At 37.9% G+C, this 20,875-nt stretch overlaps 1 protein-coding gene across 1 annotated transcript; it reads left to right on the top strand.

Annotated features, from left to right (window-relative positions):
• The first annotated feature begins 5,804 nt into the window (after positions 1–5,804).
• On the top strand, positions 5,805–20,503 carry GLYATL3 (glycine-N-acyltransferase like 3). Its single transcript, XM_047101498.1, has 5 exons — positions 5,805–5,882; positions 10,331–10,438; positions 11,176–11,302; positions 15,705–15,831; positions 20,077–20,503. Exons 1-5 carry the CDS (start codon positions 5,805–5,807, stop codon positions 20,501–20,503), a joined length of 867 nt encoding a protein of 288 aa, XP_046957454.1.
• The last annotated feature ends 372 nt before the right edge of the window (positions 20,504–20,875 follow it).

Below are 20,875 nucleotides of genomic sequence, written 5' to 3'. Positions count from 1 at the left end.
ATACTATGTGTTATAATGATAATATGTATGAATGTGGGTTTGCAGAAGAAAATCTCTTTAAATTTATCTTAGTAAGCTTCCTCCTCCCTTCTTTTTTCTTTTAGTCTCAGGTTAACAATTCACTTTAGCTTGATGGACACATTTCAAATTTAATTACCTTCAACCAATGTAGTTTCCTGGAAAGGTAGTATGCTGTGGATATTTTTACTTATGGCAAAAAACAAAAACAACAACAACAACAAAAAACACCTATTCTGCTTAGTTTTTTATTTTATTTTATTTTTTCTTTGAAAAAAGAATAGAAGTTTCTATTTCAGATACACTTGAGAACAGGATGAAGTCTAAATCTGGGAAAACATTTATATGTCTCTCAGAGGCTATAAATCACTTGATCCTTTTTAAGGTTTTTTTTTCCTGACATTGTACATCACATCTAAAACAGTTTCCGTTAGACAAATAACAGTATCTGTTCCTTTTTTAAAATTGATTTTCCTCAGATAATATTTAGAAGAGACTAGACTTATATAGTATCCTTACAGCCATGAACAGATATATTGCCATCAGTCAATATCTTAAAAGAAAAAAAGAAAGTTATCAATATAGCCAGATCAAAAACAGTCTGATTTTGACATCCAGTAATTGTCATCTAATACAACTTCTCCAGTCATTTTCAAGTACCAGCTAACCATTGTGTTACTTAAATAAGCATCTTTAAGTAAAGAATGCCCTGATTTTCCCCTCATTTAATCTTGACTTTATAAGACATAAGTTGGTAACCAGTATCTTCCCATGTGACCACATTCAGATTGAAACATTCTTCATATACCACTGAGACATTCGTACTGTTTATTATCCCAAAGCTCAGGAATTGTGCTGTGGGAAGACATGCCCATGTAAGTTTTATATGGCGCTTGAAATTGCAGCCATTTGAGAGAAGGGAGTAAACTCTGACTTTTCATTTAAAAGAATAGGGTAAAAGTATCAAAATTTCCAAAAGTACTCTCAATTCCACAAGTATCCTTTTTAGAGACTACCCCTTTGTCAGCCTTGGAAGTTTAGGGAAGCAAAATCATTTTCTTCAAAACGGATAAAAATATATAAGGGGTCAGTGCCTCTCTGTCATTTACTTACTGTACCCCCTTCACCTGGGTCCCATTCCTTTTTATTCTGTTTCACAGGATCTTAACAGATAGATAGGTTTTGTGTCTAGAAAATGTCCATCTCTAAATCAAGATAAGTATCCACTGGTTTCTACACTGTAAGTCTATATGTGATAGAAAAAAGAGACGGAGTAAAAATACTCATGCTGTATGTGTGATGATTTTCACCTGACACCATAAGCTCCTCCCCTTCTACAGGTGTGGACACTTTTTTTCCACTACCTCCTTTTTCCACTAAGGACTAATTAGGGAAGTAGGCTTGAAGAATAAACTCACCAATTACGGAAAAGAAACCACTACCCTGATGCAAACTGAACTCTCCATAGCAGGTAAGCATCTGTTTGTTAAAATTATAAGTTTCCAAATCATCAATTATAATTGAAAGAAGAAATGGGAGAAATAGAGGGGGAAGGTGAATTCAGCATTATATAGGAGGAATAAATCATAATCAAGTTTACAGGAAAAGATGTTTTTGTTTTTTGGTGTTTTTGTTTTTGTTTTACTGTTGTAAATTTTGATATGTGGAAAACAAGCATTGCAAAATATTAAATTACTTGCACTGATAGGGGCACTACTAGAGAAACAGATAAGAGAGGAATCTCTAAACAGAAAACCTATCGTCTGAAAAATAATTACTATCATTGGATCACAAGTGCTTTAAAAAAATCTTTCTTAATTAACAAATATAGTGCCCTCTCTGTGTGCACCCAAAGGAGAAATATCTCTCTGATTTTAATATCACCAGTATTTGTCACCCTGCAAAATTTGTGGATTGAAAGAGTTTCTTAGCCTAGAAAGGTATATTGAAGCCGGATCAAGGAGGGTTTTGATAATGTAGAACTTAGAGAAATTCATTTCGAGATATTACAAGTGAAAAGTCAAGCAAATGCTATGGTAAAGAGCATATGGATAATTTTATGGACAAACTGAATCACATAACTACTCACATTTGTTTCTCTTGTGTTAGCTGCTCGAAAGCTTACAGTATAAATCACCTACTGTGAGTACACTTGATTCTCATTATTTGTGGTAGCTATGTTTAATAAACACAGGGAACACTGTCTTAGTGAGTTCTGAACCATCGCTTCCAGGGAAAATAAAAGATTAGGTTCCTGAAAGCCTCTGGTCACAATATTTTCATTAGCAGATCAACACATAACGTGGTTTTTATGTATTTCTGTTTAAAGACATTAATATGTATTGTTGATTTATTACCATTGAACTCACAGTCAAGAACATTAGAATTCATGCCTGAAGAAAGCATATGTAACGCATGTATTTTCTTGGTAAGACACATCACAGTCTTTTTGGACTTAGGAACACAGGCAGCACCTAAATACAGTAGAACCTTGGATTGTGAGTAACTTGTTCTGTGAGCATTCCACAAGACAAGCAAACATTTGTAATAAATTTTAATTTGATAAACAAGCGATGTCTTGCAACACAAGTGGTACAGGATCCCCAATGTCACATGATCACCACCGAGCCAATGGTTCTTCTCTCTCTTGCTCACTGTGGGGTTGTGTGTGATCGTCTCCCATGGCTTGGATGCTTGGTCTCTGGCCATGGTGTTTGGCAGAAATCAGTGATTTTTCAGAACATTGGAAGGTGCCCCCAACTGGTACTGGTATACTTTTTGTTACTTCAAAGCACCTATGGACAGTCCTTTACTTTTCCATATAAGAAGCTTACGAATTCTTTGCTTCATTCTAGGTCAGGCTGCCTGAAGATATAGACCCTTTCCTCTGCTGCCTTATTGCCAGTTACATTAAATACAGTACATGACAAGTTTATTAATACTGTATTGTAGTCAACATCTGTTAGTGATAGTGAAAGTTGTCCTACACAATAACCCTCCTCTCTCTTATCTCCTTCGCACCAGCCACAAAGGTTTGCAAAGTAAGTGGATGTTAATGTATTTATTTTTTCTTTATATTTTGTATTTTCTTTATTGTTTTGTATTATATTACAGTATTGTAATCATTTTTGTATGAATGTTTTGGGGTTGTGGAATGAATCATCTGAGTTTCTATTCTTTCTTATGGGGAAATTCACTTTGATATACAAGTGCTTTGGATTACAAGCTATGCTCACAAACCAAGGTTTTACTGTACTCTGATTGGGGCCATTTTAAACAGTTAACTCCCAAAACAAAAAGCACAACCTGCAAAAGAATGTGGAACAAAGAGATCACATAAAGGACATGTTTAGAGTATGAGAGTTGGAACAGGAAGTCAGTTTCTGCAACTTCAGCTGACAATGTGGGCATTGGAAATTCAAATTTTTCACCATTCTGGGCATAACCAAAAATGACTGTGAAAGCACTGTCAATATTGATTTTGGGGTTTACAGATAAATTTTAGCAAGTAGGTAAACTCATAAATATGGAATCCACAAATAAAGAGGATCAACTCTATATGGAGAACTGTACTCCATATGCTTTGCCTACTGGCCTCACTCTTGACCCCATATTACTTTTATACCTCTATTTTCCCCTTGCCTGAATGTTCATTTAAAGTTAATTTTTCTTCATGTATTTTACTTATGTGTATAAGTGGTTTTAGATGCTTTGGGGAATAAACCAGACAATAAATCAGCAAATCATCAACAAGTACTTGGAATTCCTACTCTTTGCACTAGCTACTTTGCTATGTATCAGGACACAAAAACATCTCTAGACATCAAATGTAATGAGAGATACATGATCAGTTTCTCTATGAAATATGTTATTTCACCTTTTATCAAAAAATATTGCATTACAGTAAAGTGATATATTTAACTTGAGGATCTATTAAGAAGTTAAAATTTTACTCAAAGATAGCATGAGTGAATGAAAAGTCAAGCAGATACAAGGGTGAAGAGAGGATGGCTCAACTTCTCCTTCTTTTGCTCAACCTGAGCTCTGGAAACTCTATTTCTGCAAAGCTTCTAATATTGGCCCAGGCTATGAGTACTAGACTATGGTCCAGAAGCCTGATTTTCTGGTACTGGCCCTCAGTATCTCTTCTGAATCCCACAGAGAATACAAATACCTCAGGTGTGCCACTCAGCCAACTGGAGCCCACGGGGCCTGATCACAAGAAATATGATTCTAGTTCAGACTCACATAAACTATATGTAGAGTTTTATGGTGGATTTTAAGTAAATCATAATCAAACTTTGAGTATCTTATAGTCACACAGACCTGCCACATAAGGAAATCAAGTAGTAGCTTTCTCTATCTGGAAATGTGTTGTGCAGGAATAGTCCACCACAACCCAGAAGCACCAGGTTCTCCTGTCTAGCTGAATTATCTTTGCCATCCCAGTGCTTGGCTGCTAAGAGTAAGTGGATAAACTCTACTACATTGAATATAGAAAAACAGAAAATATGTATATTTTTTAATTCAGTCAAGACCTGATTGGGATGTTGAGAAAAAAAAGTTTTCTTGCACGCAAAAATCAGGTGATATGGAGCCCCCAAATCTAGAAAATATAAATTATATGAATGGTTGGATTACATACATTATATTAAGACCCTTTTTTCATTCCTTAATTTTTATCTCACTAAAATGAGCCTCACTGGGGCACCTGGGTGGTTCAGTCAGTTAAGTGTCTGACTTCGGCTCAGGTCACGATCTCACAGTTGGTGGGTTCGAGCCCCGCCTCAGGCTCTGCGCTGACAGCTCAGAGCCTGGAGCCTGCTTCTGATTCTGTGTATCCTTCTCTCTCTGCCCTTCCCCCACTTGTGCTTGCTCAGTCACTCTCTCTCCCTCTCTCAAAAAGAAACATTAAAAAAAAATTGTAAATAAAAATAATAATAAAATGAGCCTCAGCCTTTGCTCACATGTGATTCTTCATCTTCAATCTAGATGTTTCTATGCAAGCTGTTCCTCATAACCACCTGACACTTGACCCACTCAAGTCTTTCTCTGGTCTTTGCCCCACATTGTAAAAAGAAGTTTCCCTACTTAACCCTAAGACTCTTACTCTGAGCTTCCTATCATTCATTCAGCAACTACCTAGAATGCCCTTTACTATATGCCAGGCCCTGTAGGTGATGGGGGTACAATGGAGCACAAAGCAGACATGAACCCTTCCTTCCTTTTTTTTTTTTAATGTGTATTTATTTTTGATAGAGACAGAGCAAACTAGGAAGGGGGAAAGAGAGAGAGAGGGAGACAGAGGAGGCTCTGTGCTCCCAACTCATGACCCATGAGACCATGACCTGAGCCGAAGTTGGACGCTCAACCAAATGAGCCACCCAGGTGCCCCCACACTGCCTTCCTTCACAGTCTACTTGAGACAGACTTAATTAAAACACAAACAAATGTGAAATCACAACTGCTATGGTGTCTTAAAGGAAGAGTTGAGTGTACACAGAATGTGTATAATAGCAAGACTTAACCCACTGTAGATACTCACCTCTTTCCAGGATTAGGTCATTAACATTCTCTATTCCCATGTGTTCCCTGAGTGGGAACCCATTCCACTGCCATCGTTTCCTTCCCTCTTCAAAGGGAGCCACAGCATTCTGAACTACACCCGGTGAAAAGAGGATTTCAAGGATATTCCTCAGGAGCTTCAGATGTTAACAAGCAAAAATTAAAACTATACTTTCAAGTTTTTAATTAGGTGTGGAATAATTGCTAGAGCCCTGGAGAAGATGTCGGTGCTAAACTGTTCTACCAAATTACTGATACTGGAAAAAATGCTGAAGAGTCACTTTCCTGAGTCACTCAAGGTATGACACATTTAAGAGTTTGATTTTATTTCTTTATTTTATTTATCTGTGAAATAATGTCAGACTTGTAGCTGTTTCCCAAATTTTTCTGATGTCAAGACTTTTTTAGAGCCCTTATTAAATATACTGTTTCCCAGTCCCCTCCTGCCAGAGATTGATCCCGTGCATTGTAGATACAGCCCAGGTAATTATATTCTTGACAGCCACTTTAGATGATGTCTAGGAAAATTTAGGGGGTACTGGACTAGATTATTTCTAAAGCAAACTCGAGTTTTGAACTGAACTTTTTTTTTAATGGCAGAAGGGTATGGATTAAGTGGTATTGCTCATAAGAACATAATCTAGGTTCACGATGAAGCTGAGGTTCAGGGGTCATTATAAAGTTTTTCCGATTACTTCAAGATCTTTATTTTTGAAGTTTCTTTTCAGTGGCTTTATTGGTCATTAAGCCTCTATCTGTTGAAGTCTTCTCAAAGTCCATGAGGGCCTGCTGATAACTCAGAGCTACTGTGGAAGATGACATTAATCAAAGATTACAAATAAATGTGAGATTAAAAATATTTTAATCACTTGGAGAAAAAAATGCAGAATGCAAAGAAATCGTCTTTGAGGGCTGAGTTTCTTGACCAAGGAGATAGCCCTACAATAGTGGTTTTCAAATGTGAGTGGCGGGGTTATAGTTCAGTGGTAGAGCATTTAACTGCAAATATGAGTGGCATGCTAATAACCCAGAAGAGATATAATGAATCAGGATTTCTAAGGATGGAGACTAGGGAGCTGTATTTTTAGCACACATGCTGGATAATCCTTATTTACACTAGACTTTTAACAAAAGTGATCTGGAGCACCATACTGGGTTGATTAAATTTAGTCATCTTGCCCTACCAATCATGCTTAAACTGTGCATGGTAGAGAAAATCTGAGGGATAATTTGAAATCTTATGACTAAAAGAGTACCAAATGGACAATCTGACTCAAAATTTCCCATTCTGAATGCAGACACAAAAGTGAATAAATGTTTGGCCAACTCTTTCATCGGAGAGAACTAAAAAGGTTTTGGTGACCTTCACAGGGTCATCTAAGATGTTATGATCATCAAGACAAATAATGGGCCCCTACATTATAAATATTATATTTGGACAGTACTTTAGCATACAGATAGTTTCAATTTATTTTATCCTTCCACCAGCTTTGTAAGATGTCTATTAATCCATTTTAAAAATAAATTAAGTTGGGAGTCCAAAAAAGGTTAAAGCAAGTAAAGAATCAAGTTAAATCTCGGTTCTTAGTTCCTTTGATTTCATATCTACTGCTTCTCCCACAGAGACTTAGCTACCAGATGCCCAAGTGCAGATGTTGTCTTTTTTTTTTTTTTTTTTTTTTTTTTGGACTCCTCGTTCATACAGTGCTTGCCATGGGGCTCTGCCGAAAATAGTTACTCAATAAACTTTTGTTGGTTGGTCACTGGCAGCATTATAAAATAATTACTTCTTAATCCCCACCTTTTCAAATCTTATTTTTTGAAGACCTCTGAATTCGGATTAGTTGAGTTGGTCTGAATGGTATATAATCATTTTCAAAATATCTTTCACACTATCTCATTTGAGCTTTATAAAAAGTTATTAATCCCTCTAGAATATTAATACTCTGAATAGGCAGGTGTTTACATTATGATTTTACAGATGATGTTACTAAATGCCTTCCCTATATCTAAGTGCTAGAGTTCAGATTTAAATCCAAGTTATCAGATCCTAAACTGTGTGGTGTTTGTTTGTTTGTTTGTTTTTAATGTTTGCCTCTCATAACACCATTTGAAGTAAGACTTAAAGGGGGCGCCTGGGTGGCGCAGTCGGTTAAGCGTCCGACTTCAGCCAGGTCACGATCTCGCGGTCCGTGAGTTCGAGCCCCGCGTCAGGCTCTGGGCTGATGGCTCAGAGCCTGGAGCCTGTTTCCAATTCTGTGTCTCCCTCTCTCTCTGCCCCTCCCCCGTTCATGCTCTGTCTCTCTCTGTCCCAAAAATAAATAAACGTTGAAAAAAAAAAAAAATTAAAAAAAAAAAAGAGCCATATGTCATTAAAAAAAAAAAAAAAAAAAAAGAAGTAAGACTTAAAGAAATGAAGCATGTAGGCACAAATCAATGTCTTCCTTGTATAATCTTCTCTTTCATAGCTGCTTAGCTTGGCACTCTCAATTACTCGTTTTCTATACACTAAAGTCTCTTTTTCTTTGACACTCTTTATCTTACTTCAATTATTTCATTGTTATGTAATGCCTGACTTGGGTTCTGTGACCATACTTTCAAAATACCCCTTCAGTTACACTGTGGCCTTTAGAGAATAAAAAAGATAAAAAATAGTCTTATTGTACACACTTCCTCCATTTTTTGGAGGCCATGGCTCTGTATTCTATAATCTCATTTTTTTTTCTTTTTGTTAAGCTTTTGTTTACATTCCAGTTAGTGAATATACAGTGTAATATTAGTTTCAGGTGTACAGTTTAGTGATTCCACACTTCCATACAAAACCCGGTGCTCATCACAAATGCCGTCCTTATTGGCCTGGTGCCATCACCTATTTTACCCATCCCCCCACCTACTTCATCATAGTATTTCAGTGATTAAATATTCCTCCAAATTTTCTCCACAAACTCCAACTGTTCATTCCTCCAGCATCCTTACTTCCCCTAGCTACTTCCCTCTCCTCTCAACACTCACCCTTTAAATAAACAGCTGTTAGAAGAGTTTGTTTCTTAGTTTTCAACCAATGCGAAATCTTGCAGTTGGTTGCAAATCTCTTACAAACAAGTCATGTTGGTTGCCTTTTTTCTTTCACAATCTGAATATTGGAAAGGTTTTTTCCCTTCTATTCTTCTAAGCATTCCAAGCACATCTAAGTTCCATTTTTGAATAAAGGTGTATGGTTTCTTCATGGGAATAGACATTTTAATAAGCTTATGCCTATATATATGTAGGATCAGCAGCCCCAGAATTTAATGATTAATGAAACAAGCATGACCCTTCCAGGTGGCTTTACTTCTCAGATTTTCACTGTGATCCATGTTGCACATTAGTATTAGCCAGACTAAATTTGGAAAGAGATGGTCTATGAGAAGACTTGAGTGAGGTCCCAGGCTGGGTAAGACAGAAGACAGTTGAATAATGTTGTTGTCATTGAGGTGAGTGATTTGAATAAAGATGTGATGAAAGAGGTAAAATGTAGGTTCCAATGCCCTTAGAATTTAAATTGGTTTTCACTGAAGTATAACACATACTAGAAAGTGTACATAATTATGTAGCTCAATGAATTTCCATAGAACAAATATCTATATAACCTGCACTCCAGTCAAGAAAGAACATTACTTCAGGCACGACTTCTCCTTACCCTGCAAAGCTCTTTTCCAAACACTGCCTTTCCCTGTTCCCCAAGAGTAACTGCTATCTTGACTTCTAAAGCCATAATTTGGTTTTGTCTGTTTTTGAATATAATGTAAATTGGATCAAAGTAAGTATCTTTTGGTGTCTACCTTCTTTTGCTGAACATTAAGTTTCTTTTTTTGTAATCCAAAGTATAAATGTGCCAACATTTATTCATTTTTTCCACTGTTGGTGGACACTCCAATTATTTCCAGTTTTTATCTGTTATGAAGATGCTGCTAGGAGCACTAGCCTATAGCTCACTCTCCTCAGTCTCCACAACTTTCTCTTCTCTGTAAACACACATAACATATGGAAGTTGTTTTGTAGGGCAGGCATCTTTGATTCTTAGTGGAGACTAAATATGAAAGGCCGCAGAAGGGAATTCGAATATTCAGTACTGTTTAGTCAACAAGTAATTGATCCATTGTATCAGACTCCATGGATATAATAATGAATGAGACATAGTTATGACCCTCCGGGAATGCTTATAGAGCCTTGCTCCATCAAATCTGAATGCAGGGGTCTTTTATTCGGAGAGGGGGGTTACCCTCAGTGATGTTTAATTGTAATTCAGGGTTGAAGGAGTCATTGCATTTAACAGGTTATTTTCAGAGAGTATAATAAGCAGCAAAAGTACCTGAGAATCAAAATTATCTGTGGAACTTTTAAAAGATATATAATCCCTAAATCCATACATCAGATTCTGATGCATTCTGTAAGTATTTATTATGGCCTATGTGCCAAGCACCCATCGATTCCCCATTGTTTTGGTACTTCTCACTGCTGTATGGTAAAAACCTAAGTTTGGGGAGTGTTTTCATAGGCTTTCACAGACTATCAGTTTTCATGTACAGTGATGAAATAACAAGAGAAAAGTTTGTATGTGTGTGTGTTGTATATATATGTGTGTGTACATGTTTATAATTTCCCTTCTCATGGCCTCAGTTATACAGCAGAAGAAGTGAAAATTGTAACATGTAACTGGAATAGTTAGTAATGTGATTGGCTTGTCTCTCTGGGTTCTCTGGCTCAGGTTTATGGAGCTGTGATGAACATAAATCGTGGGAATCCCTTTCAAAAGGAAGTGGTAGTGGATTCATGGCCAGACTTCAAAGCTGTTATCACCCGGCGACAGAAAGAGGTACAGGTTTGAAACGCCAAAACATATACAAGTTGACATCAACTAGAAAGAAAAGATTAGGTAAAGGGGATATTATAACTATCATAGCCATGTATGTTAGCTTAACACGCTACACATGTCACCATTAGTTTCTAATTTTACTGGCTTTGGAGTATCAGACATAGAAAACCACTACTCTAAATGTGTTAAGTGCTTCTTTAGTGTTTCATAATCTCTAAAAGCATGAAGCATACATACTTGTGCATACTAGTTTTTCCACTGGTTAGATGATTCCTTGTGACCGATGACTCTGGGTCATGTGGATAAATATCTAAGAAGGTTGAAAAGGATGACATCTGCCCTATTCTGCCTCAAAGCCAAAGAGAAGCTCACATGATCAAAGGTGTGCTGCTCTGACCACACTAGGAAAGTTCTGAGAGTTCCATTTGATTCTTGTAGGCGGCTCCATTAAATTATATGCATTTCATTTTTGTAAATAAATAATATCCCAGAAAAATGTGAAATATCTTAACACTTCCCAAATACCAGAAGAATTATCAAGCAAAAGTTCCAAAATTTCTGTTTCTTCCCTTTCTACAGTATATTAGCCACATTCCCATCTAGCCATTGTTTATAGATGGCTAACTCTGGTAATGGGAATTATCTAGACATATGCAGCTAATGGTATCTAATCTATCTAGGATTTGGGTTACCTAGAGGATATATTTATGTTTTTATGATTGTGTCTTCCATCCTAGGCTGAGATGGATAACCTGGACCATTATACTAATGCCTATGCTGTGTTCTACAAGGATATCAGGGCTTACCGACGGCTGTTGGAAGAACATGATGTTATCAACTGGAATCAAGTTTTTCAAATACAAGGTGAGATAGGTGTGAGTCTAAGCAGTCTTTTTTGTTCTCATTTTTGTCATGTATGTTAGATAGATATGACCTATATTAAGTACACAAATTCATATATATATACATATATACATTTTATATAGTTACAATTTATGTACTACCGTTTTGTAAAAAAAAAAAAAAAAAAACTCATGTTTTACTCCTAATGAGGCTTGGCATTGGGGTATGTGGAGGCCATTTAAATGAGGCTGCTTTTAGGTGACTTTTTTTTCCCTCAATGTTACTGTAATATGGATATCAATGAATATCAGCATATTTTTATTTATTACCCTTAATCATTTCCTGTCACAATCTTTTAAAATGACTCTAACTTAAGTATAAGCCAATAGGTAGGTCTTCTCTTCTTTCTGAAGCAAATGATTCTAGAAAGAGATAGTTAACTGATCTGCATAGGTTATCCTGACATGATTAAAATAAGAGTATATTTGAGCTCTGAGGAGACAACTGCATGGTTATCAATGCTAGTGGAAGAACTTTTAGCCAAGACAAAAATACATTCAGAGTTTCCAACAGGGTGATGGGGGCACCTGGGTGGCTCAGTCAGATAAGCACCCAAATCTTGGTTTTGGCTGAGGGCGTCACCTCAACGTTCATGAGTTCAGGCCCCATGTCGGGCTCTGTGCTAACAGCATGGAGCCTGCTTGGGATTCTCTCTCTGTCCCTTCCCTGCTCACTCTCTCTCTAAAAAATAAATAAACATTTAAAAAAAAGAGTTTCTAATAGTGTAGATGGACAGTTTCAGCTTCAGTATATCATTTTTTCAACTTTACATACTGACTGGTGGGTGATACAGTCAACAAAGTTACTATTTCTAACTATTCCATTGAAAATGAGTTTCTTGATCATGTGACAGGAAGGCAGGGTCCCCCATGTTAGAAATTTAAAGTCTGGTAATTTTTTTTCATCAACAAATAGCTGAAGCCCTCTCACAGGAAAAGTTTCTATCTACCTGCAAACAATGACTTCCTAGGTGTCCACAATGGTTTGATGTTGATCTAGCTGTGTTTGAGGGACAAGGCAAGCCCAGGGCCTCCCTACTACTCTGCCATCTTAACTACTCCCTTCAACCTACAAGCAATGACTAATGCATATTCATAACCTAAAGACTTGGGGCGTTTTGTGAAATCCATTTGGAAATGCTCAAAATGACCTTATAGTGGAAGTTCTAAACTGTCTCCCAGCTTTACAGACTTACCCCAATTATGCTGGTTAGAAGTGAGACATGGTTCTACCACTCACTTAGCCAACCTAGGAAAATTTTCTCATCATTATTACTTTAATGTGAAAATGAGTATCTCTTCCTTGGTGTGAAAAATTATGGCAGTAACTGTATACATTATGGTGCTATAGGCCTACTATCCTCAAATCACCTGAACCCATCATTAGGAAGAGAACATCCAGAAGGATGTATTTTTTTTTTTTTGCCAGTATTTTTTTCCAGAAGGCTGAGCTGTTAATCATGAGTCAGTTATGGTCATTTAAATTGACACAACCATCTTTCCTGAAGTTTGATGGGGACAGATGTAAGTTAATAGTACCTAAAATAACTGGAGTGGTAAAGGCCCCTCATTTAGTATGTAATCAGTGCAGGCATCACCTTTAGCTTCTGATGTGGCCTCTTAGCTGTAGGCTTCTATGGTAAGAACTATAATCTCTTTGGAATATTGATTTTTTTAATGTTTATTTATTTTTGAGAGAGATAGAGCATGAGCAGGGGATGGGCAGAGACAGAGGGAGACACAGAATCTGAAGCAGGCTCCAGGTTCTGAGCTGTCAGCACAGAGCCCAACGCGGGGCTTGAATCAACTGTGAGATCATGACCTGAGCTGAAGTCAGACACTTAACCAACTGAGCCACCCAGGTGCCCCTCTCTTTAGAATATTGAATAGCTTCTGAGGAGTCATCAGTATCTTTATCTATTTTTAATCAGAGCATCTAAAAAAGTGCTGCTTCCATAACATCCCCAAATCATGAACAACTTCAGAAGCCTATCTACTGCCATAGAAATGGTCAATCTTTTATCTTATGCCACGGAGCCACTGTTGGGCTGCCTGGATAGATTAAGCATTAGGCAGCATAGCTACCTTAGTGATGGGTGTTCAGAGCAACAGCACACTCTGCCCAGGAATGCCTTTGTCATTTTTAATCTAAGAGCCATCCATAAACAATATTAAATGATGGTTAACCCACTAACCTACTAGGAAGAGCCAAATTCCTTGTGTTGGCCTTGCAAAGGCCAGGAATAAAGAAGTATATAGCAGACAGACAGACCAGGCCCTTTTGTTCACTACTAGCTGCATGCACATGAGAGAGCTTGTTGACATGAGCTAAAAGTTTCAGAAGCCTGCCCACTGTTACTATACTCCAATCAACTGTGGTTAAATGGCCTGAGTTCTGTCTTATCCAATGAACAACTCCTGCCTTTCGAAGGAGGTAGGATGGATGAAGGCAGGACGATTAGTGAAAGTTCCTTCTGTGGGAAAGGAGAAAATCATTTGTTAAAATGGTAGTCTATACAATGGACAGAAGGACATGGTCAACAATACCATGGAAGGATAATCAGCAGAATCCAAACTATGGAAATTCTACCCAGCAAACTGGATTCTTTACAAATAAATTGAAAGAATTTTTAAAGGTGGGTGTAGGGGAGCTAAGCACTGAAGAAAATCTGTAAATTATTTACCAGACAAAAAGTGAACAAAATCTAAGAGTGTTTAAGGACTCACATTTGCATAGTAAAACTTACAAGGGTGTGATTGTCATAAAAATGATAATGGTTATTATTAGAGGAGAGTGAGGGAATTGTGATTGGGAGAGTATTAAATAGAAGGGGGTAAGTAAATTTCTTTGTGGCATTAGTAGTACTTAAAATAATCATTAAGCTAAGCATTTGTTATATAGTTTTCTCTGTTGCGTCTTATAATTTAAAAAGGGTTTTCAAAGAAATGTTAGTCTAAATTTCATAAAGAATTAGTTCAGTCTAATTTAGGAAAAAGAAATTCTGTTTGAACTACCATACCCTCGGTTAGCACAAGCTGTTTTTTTTCCTCATAGTATTTTGAATTACTTAGATGTAATTCGGGGCTATTCTATGGGATTCTAGCCACAGCATCTATAATTTTTAATAGCATTAACTTGAAGACCTGCTTATCTTTTCTTAGACTTAACTCCCTGAGGGAGAAGCCAAGGCTCTGATACCAGACTGTGTTCAATATGGCTTTCCATTCCTGCATTTATGTATTCTTCAAGAAGTGACTTACTGGAAGGAGGGAAAAAGCCATTAGATATGGATGGAAGTGGGAAAGTCAATTTCAAGGGGATCCAACTAATGAAGACCCAGACTGGAAAGGAGAGAGCCAATAGGATTTTGGAAAAGGAGAGCAAGTCAGTTCTCAGTAAATAGAAGCTTACATTCCATGCAATGAGCTTCATCATTGATGAACAGAGACAGTACCATTCTTGTCTCACTGTGACACAGTGCCCAGCATAGGGCTTTACATATGACAAGTACTGAATAAAGATTTATAGATAATATAGTATAGCTGTGATAAATGTGTAGGATACAAGTAAGTTTATACCTTGATACTCCTAGGTTTATACCTTAGGAGTATAGTTTATACCTTGATACTCCTTTTGGGGGAGGGGATTTGTTATTGAGGATATATTTTTTTAAGTTTATTTATTTATTTTGAGAGAGAGAGAAAGAGAGCTAGCATGAGTGGGGGAGGAGCAGAGAGAAAGGGAGGGAGGGAATCCCAAGCAGGCTCCACACTGTCAGTGCAAAGCCCAACATGTGGCTCCCTCTCCCCAACTGTGAGATCATGACCTGAGTTGAAATCAAAAGTCAGACACTCAACTGACTGAACTACCCAGGCGCCCCTATACCTTGATATTTCTGTAACAGGAATCTAGGACAAGAGGCTGGAAGAGTCTTTAAGTCAGAATGTCATGCCAAATCAATTTGAGCTCTTTTATACTTCTAGCTGTATATTAGATTGTAGAATTTCATAGTTATAAAATTTCTCTTACCTTAAAGAGTGTAAGATCAGTCTGGAAAGTCAGAAAAATCAAGAAAATCCCACAAGCAATTCCAAATTCCTAAGGGATATTCTCGTCAGAAATATTAATGGGAGGCCATGATCGTGATGAACAATATGATGGGGATTTGAAAATCCCACACAATGTTTGAAAATCAGGCAAGGAGTAACTAATAATTCATATGTAAGTATATAGTGGTTAGGATAATGCAAGGTGGCAAACTGGTGGTGTTGATGATAATTAGTATAAAAATACTGCAACAAATTTCCTTTTTGTGTTTTCAAATAAAATACCCACATTTTTCATTATTTCTTACCATGTACAGGGCTGCAGAGTGAATTATATGATGTTTCCAAAGCTGTTGCCAACTCAAAGCAGTTAGATGTAAAGCTAACCTCCTTCAAGGCCGTTCATTTTTCTCCTCTTTCAACTCTGCCGAACACCAGTTCCCTGTATGTAAACTAAGTTTCTACATGTGGGATAGGACTTACTATATAGGAGTACAAATAGTAGTACCTAGAATACATGGTATTTTTAAGGAACATTTGGGTACCTTGGATTAGAGCCACGGGGTCTAGATTTGTCTCTGTGTGTATGCACCTGTGGATCTGTGTGTGTTTAATTGTTTCTGCTGTGCTTAACTGCTCATAATGTTTTGCAAAATCAAACCGGAGTCTTTGTGCCTAGTGATAAACAGACTCAGGAGTCCTGTATTTTCACAGTACACACAGAAAAATTATTCCTGTATGCTCCTCCTGCAGATAATTCTAACTAGCTTCTGTTGTCTGAGCCCAAAGTGCTTACTTTTTTTTTTTTCATGTTTCAAGGATGAGGGTAAATAACTGACTTGTGTGGAGCTCTTATATGCCAGGCACTAAATGTTTTATGTATATTATGTCTAGATTCCTTTAACTGTGGAATTCCCTTTTTGAACAGAGTTTAAGTAACACATAGGAGTAAACTGCAGAGCCAGGAAATAATTCCTGATTCTGTCTCCAGAATCCAGTCTTCAAAAGATTTGTTACTTTGTATCTATATTCTGTCTTTCTCACTGGGAAGCCCTTGTTGTGCCATTTGCTAGTTACTTTCCTTTCTGTTTCATCTTTCTGAGCCTTAATCAATTTCTTCTTTTTGAAAATTAACCTAGAATATCTTCCTTACATGTACTATGTAAAGAAATGAAACATGGTATCTTGAAAAAGTATCCACCTCAGTGAATGTTACTTTTTCTTCTATGGAGTATATTGAAGGAATTTTTGAGCAAAACAAGACAAAACCTAAAGAAGAATGAGCACTTTAAATCACATAAAGCAACTGGACTTTACTTTTATTTTACTTTTTTCAGTTATGAAAATTTCCAAGCACATACAAAGGCTGAGAGACTACTATAACGAACCTCCCATCAATATCTGGCTAATCTTGTTTCATCCATACCCCATCTGCTAATTATTCTGAAGGAAATATCTCAGAGATTTGCCCATTAATTCTTAAGTATTTTAATATATGTCTCCAAAAGATAAGGATTATTTAAAACACACACACACACACACACACACACACACACACACACTATACTAATATCACTTCTGTGTCAGGGGTCCCCAGGACCACCCACAGGCTCACTAATTGGCTAGGAGGACCCATAGGACTCAGCATACATACACTCCAAAGCAAAATCAACAAAGAAAAAGGTGCATTGGCAAAGTCCAAAGGAAACCAGGGACAAGCTTTCCAGAATCCTCCCCAATGGAGTCACACAAAACACACTTGATTTCCCCAGCAATAAGTTGTCACAACATATACAGGATTTTTATTGGAGGCACTCTCTGTCTAGCACATACCAGTTTTTTAGACTTCCAGAAGGAAGGCAGGTTTTCATCATAAATCACATTGACTGTTACAAACAGGCACAGTGAGTTTCAACTCCTATCAGGTCTGGGAATGGCAGGACACCGGCAGAAATCCAAATTGCCAGATACCAGCCAAGGGCCAACCTGGCAAGCAGGCTTTTCTTTTTCTTCCTTTTTTTTTTTAAATGTTTATTTATTAATTTTGAGAGAGAGACTGAGAGAACATGAGCGGGACAGGGACAGAGAGAGAGAGAGAGAATCCCCAGCAGGCTCTGCACTGTCAGTCTTGAACCCAACAGGGGCTCAATCTCACAAACCATGAGATCATGACCTGAACCGAAATGAAGAGTCAGACCCTCAGCTGACTGAGCCACCCAGGCGCCCCAAAAGCAGGCTTTTCTAAAGATAGAGTCCTTAGGTCTGCTGCACCAGCCCTTTGCTCTACAATATCTTAAAATTTTGTCAGTATTTCCTTAAACCAGTCAGTAGTTACATTTCCCAAACTATCATAATACTTTTAGCCGTTTGTTTTGAATAAGCACCTAAATAAAGCTCATATATTGCAATTGATTAATCTCTCTTTAGTTTTTTTGTTTTTGATATATGGGTTCCCCGTTCATCTTTTTTATTTCTTACATTACTTTTTACTGAAGAAACGAGGCTATTTTTCCTTTAGAGTTTTAGAGTTTCCCAGTCTGTTTACTGTCATATCCCTGAAATGTTATTTAAAAATTTTCTCCATCCCCAGTCAGGCCTTTTAAAATCGGATTTTGATTTAAATCGCTTCCCTTCTGAGGCAGTTGGGTGGCCCAGTCGGTTAAGTGTCCAACTCTTGATTTTTGCTAAGGTTATGATCTCACGGTTGTAAGATCAAACCCCACATCTGGCTCTGTGCTATGCTGGGCATGAAGCCTGCTTAAGATTCTCTCTCTCCGTCTCCCTCCACCCTTCCCTCCCCACCTTCACCTGGTGTTCGTGCACAGATGCTCACGGGCTCATGCTCGCTCTCTCTAAAATTAAATTAAATTTAATTTAATTTAAATTTACATCAATTGCTCCCTTCCGCATTAGGAAGATACTGTCTTTAGCGCTTAAGTTGTTATCAAACTCATATACTCTTAATTTGGATACCCTGCCCTTCAGATACAAGGTCATATATGTAACTACTAAGACAACTATTCCTAAAACACTTGTCTTAGCAATGTTTTTATTTACAGTGACATCTCTGCCTTAGGCTTCTCAGCCTTTGTTTTTCCGGGCATCTGGCTGGCTCAGTTGGTTAAGCTACCGACTCTTGATTTCAGCTCAGGTCATGATCTCACGATTCATGGGATTGAGCCCTGAGTTCAGGCTCTGTGCTAACAGTGTGGTGCCTGCTTGGGATTTTTTTTTTTTTTCTCTCTCTCTCTGCCCCTCCCTTGCTCTCTCTCACAAAATAAATAAACTTAAAAAAAAATAAAGTTCATCTTCAAAAATTAAATTAAGAATTCTATTAAGCCAGTTATTGCTTGTATTTATTTATTTTTTACCCAAGCTTAGTGGTTAGACAGTTGGCCCAGTTCCAGAGCCTGTAGTATGCCTAAAATGTGAGCTAACGCTGCAGAGCCACTAATGAAAAGAAAACACAAACTTGTACTTTATAAAGATCATATCAAGAATGGCATTAGCAGTCTCTTTTTTTTTTTTTTTAATTTTTTTTTCAACGTTTATTTATGTTTGGGACAGAGAGAGACAGAGCATGAACAGGGGAGGGGCAGAGAGAGAGGGAGACACAGAATCGGAAACAGGCTCCAGGCTCCGAGCCATCAGCCCAGAGCCCGACGCGGGGCTCGAACTCACGGACCGCGAGATCGTGACCTGAGCTGAAGTCGGACGCTTAACCGACTGCGCCACCCAGGCGCCCCCTAGCAGTCTCTTAACATACAGGATGGTCTTATGACATTGATAACTTCAAGAATGAAAACAAATTCTGAGGCAAAACCAGCCCCATAGGCTTAACTAAGTAATCCCATCTCAGTCCTTAGTAATTGTACCAGTTCCTATCTTTTTATCTCAGTACCATGAACTTTTAGACATTTTTCCAGACCTTTCAGGGGAAGGTGAGAAAAACTAGCCTTTCTTGAGCATCTATATATTCCTAGAATGTTCAGCAATTTGTATTTCTCTTCTTGCTATGGATGCAGAAAGATGTAAGTTTTATACTACTACTTTATTTTTTTAACCAAGGAAAAGATTAGGGGCCCAAGAATCTGGAGTTGTTCAGGTTTCAGAAGGGTGTCAACAGACTTAAGACTTTATAAGAACAAGTTGGCTGGGGTGCCTGGGTGGCTCAGTTGGTCAGGCATCCAACTTTAGCTCAGGTCATGATCTTACGGTTCCTGGGTTCAAGTCCCATGTCAAGCTCTATGCTGATAGCTCAGGGCCTGGAGCCTGATTCTGATTCTGTGTTTCCCTCTCTCTCTCCGCCTGTCCCCTACTCTCAATCTATCTGTCTTTTTCTCAAAATAAATAAATAAACATTAAAGAAAAATTAAGAACAAGTCAGAATTGTTTTACAGAAAAATGAAATACTTGCCCTAATCTACACTGAAGACAATAAGAAATAGGCATAAATTTGAAAGGAAAGACTTAAATTTGATATGAGTATTTTGCCCTATCAGAAATGAAACCCTAAATGATGTTCCTAAGTGGGAAGTGACAGATTCTAATTCATTGAAAATATTTTGGTATTTGTTAAGCACGATCTCTGGAATGGTTTCTCAGTTTGAATCAGTGGAGAAAGTGAAGCAGCTGTTTGTATTCATATGATCCCAAGTTCACATTCCTTCTCATGTTGTTTTCTTCTAGAATGGGTTCTTCCCCACAACTGACTTACCTGAGTGTTGCTGACGCTGATATTCTCAACAGGACTTGGTCGCGGGGTGGCAATGAACAGTGTCTCCGGTACATCATGAACCTCATCTCTTGCTTCCCCAGTGTATGTGTCCGTGATGACAAGGGAAACCCAGTCTCTTGGTCTCTCACAGATCAGTTTGCCACCATGTGCCATGGCTATACCTTGCCAGAGCATCGCAGAAAAGGTTATTGCAAGCTGGTGGCCCTCACACTGGCCAGGAAGTTACAAAGCCAGGGGTTCCCCTCTCAGGGTAATGTCCTGGATGACAACGTGGCATCCATAAGCCTCCTGAAGAGTGTCCATGCTGAGTTCTTGCCTTGTCGTTTTCATAGGCTTATTCTCACCCCTGCAACTTTCTCTGGTCAAATTTACCTGTAGCCCATTGAAACTCCAGGAATTTTCTTCCTTTCCCTGAACACAGATATTCCCAAGCTGCCAATGAGGGGGAAATTCAACCTGGAATCAGAAGAATCTTGGGTTATTGAAAACATTCTGGAAAAGATACACAGGATCAGCCTGAGAAGCCTTAAATCTTCCTGTCTCAGGTTTCTACAGTAAATAACTAGGGGTCAGAGATAGCTATGGCTGAGAACAGGATCATTATCTTCCTCTGGGATCCACTGCAGGAAAAAGGTTCTAAATCCAGCAATTCTTAGCACAACTGCAGAAATGACTGCATGAGAACAGTGATTTAACATGTGAGCATGTGGCTACAGCTTTATTCTTGCCCCTCCAGCTTCTGCAGTGTAT

This window comes from Lynx rufus, unplaced genomic scaffold, assembly GCF_022079265.1.
Source record: "Lynx rufus isolate CCGP_SWC_20201006 ecotype Redwood Valley unplaced genomic scaffold, mLynRuf1.p SCAF_6, whole genome shotgun sequence".
Lineage (NCBI taxonomy): Eukaryota > Metazoa > Chordata > Mammalia > Carnivora > Felidae > Lynx > Lynx rufus.
The sequence above is the reverse complement of the archived record's forward strand: the minus strand, read 5'-3'. Positions and strand labels throughout refer to the sequence as shown.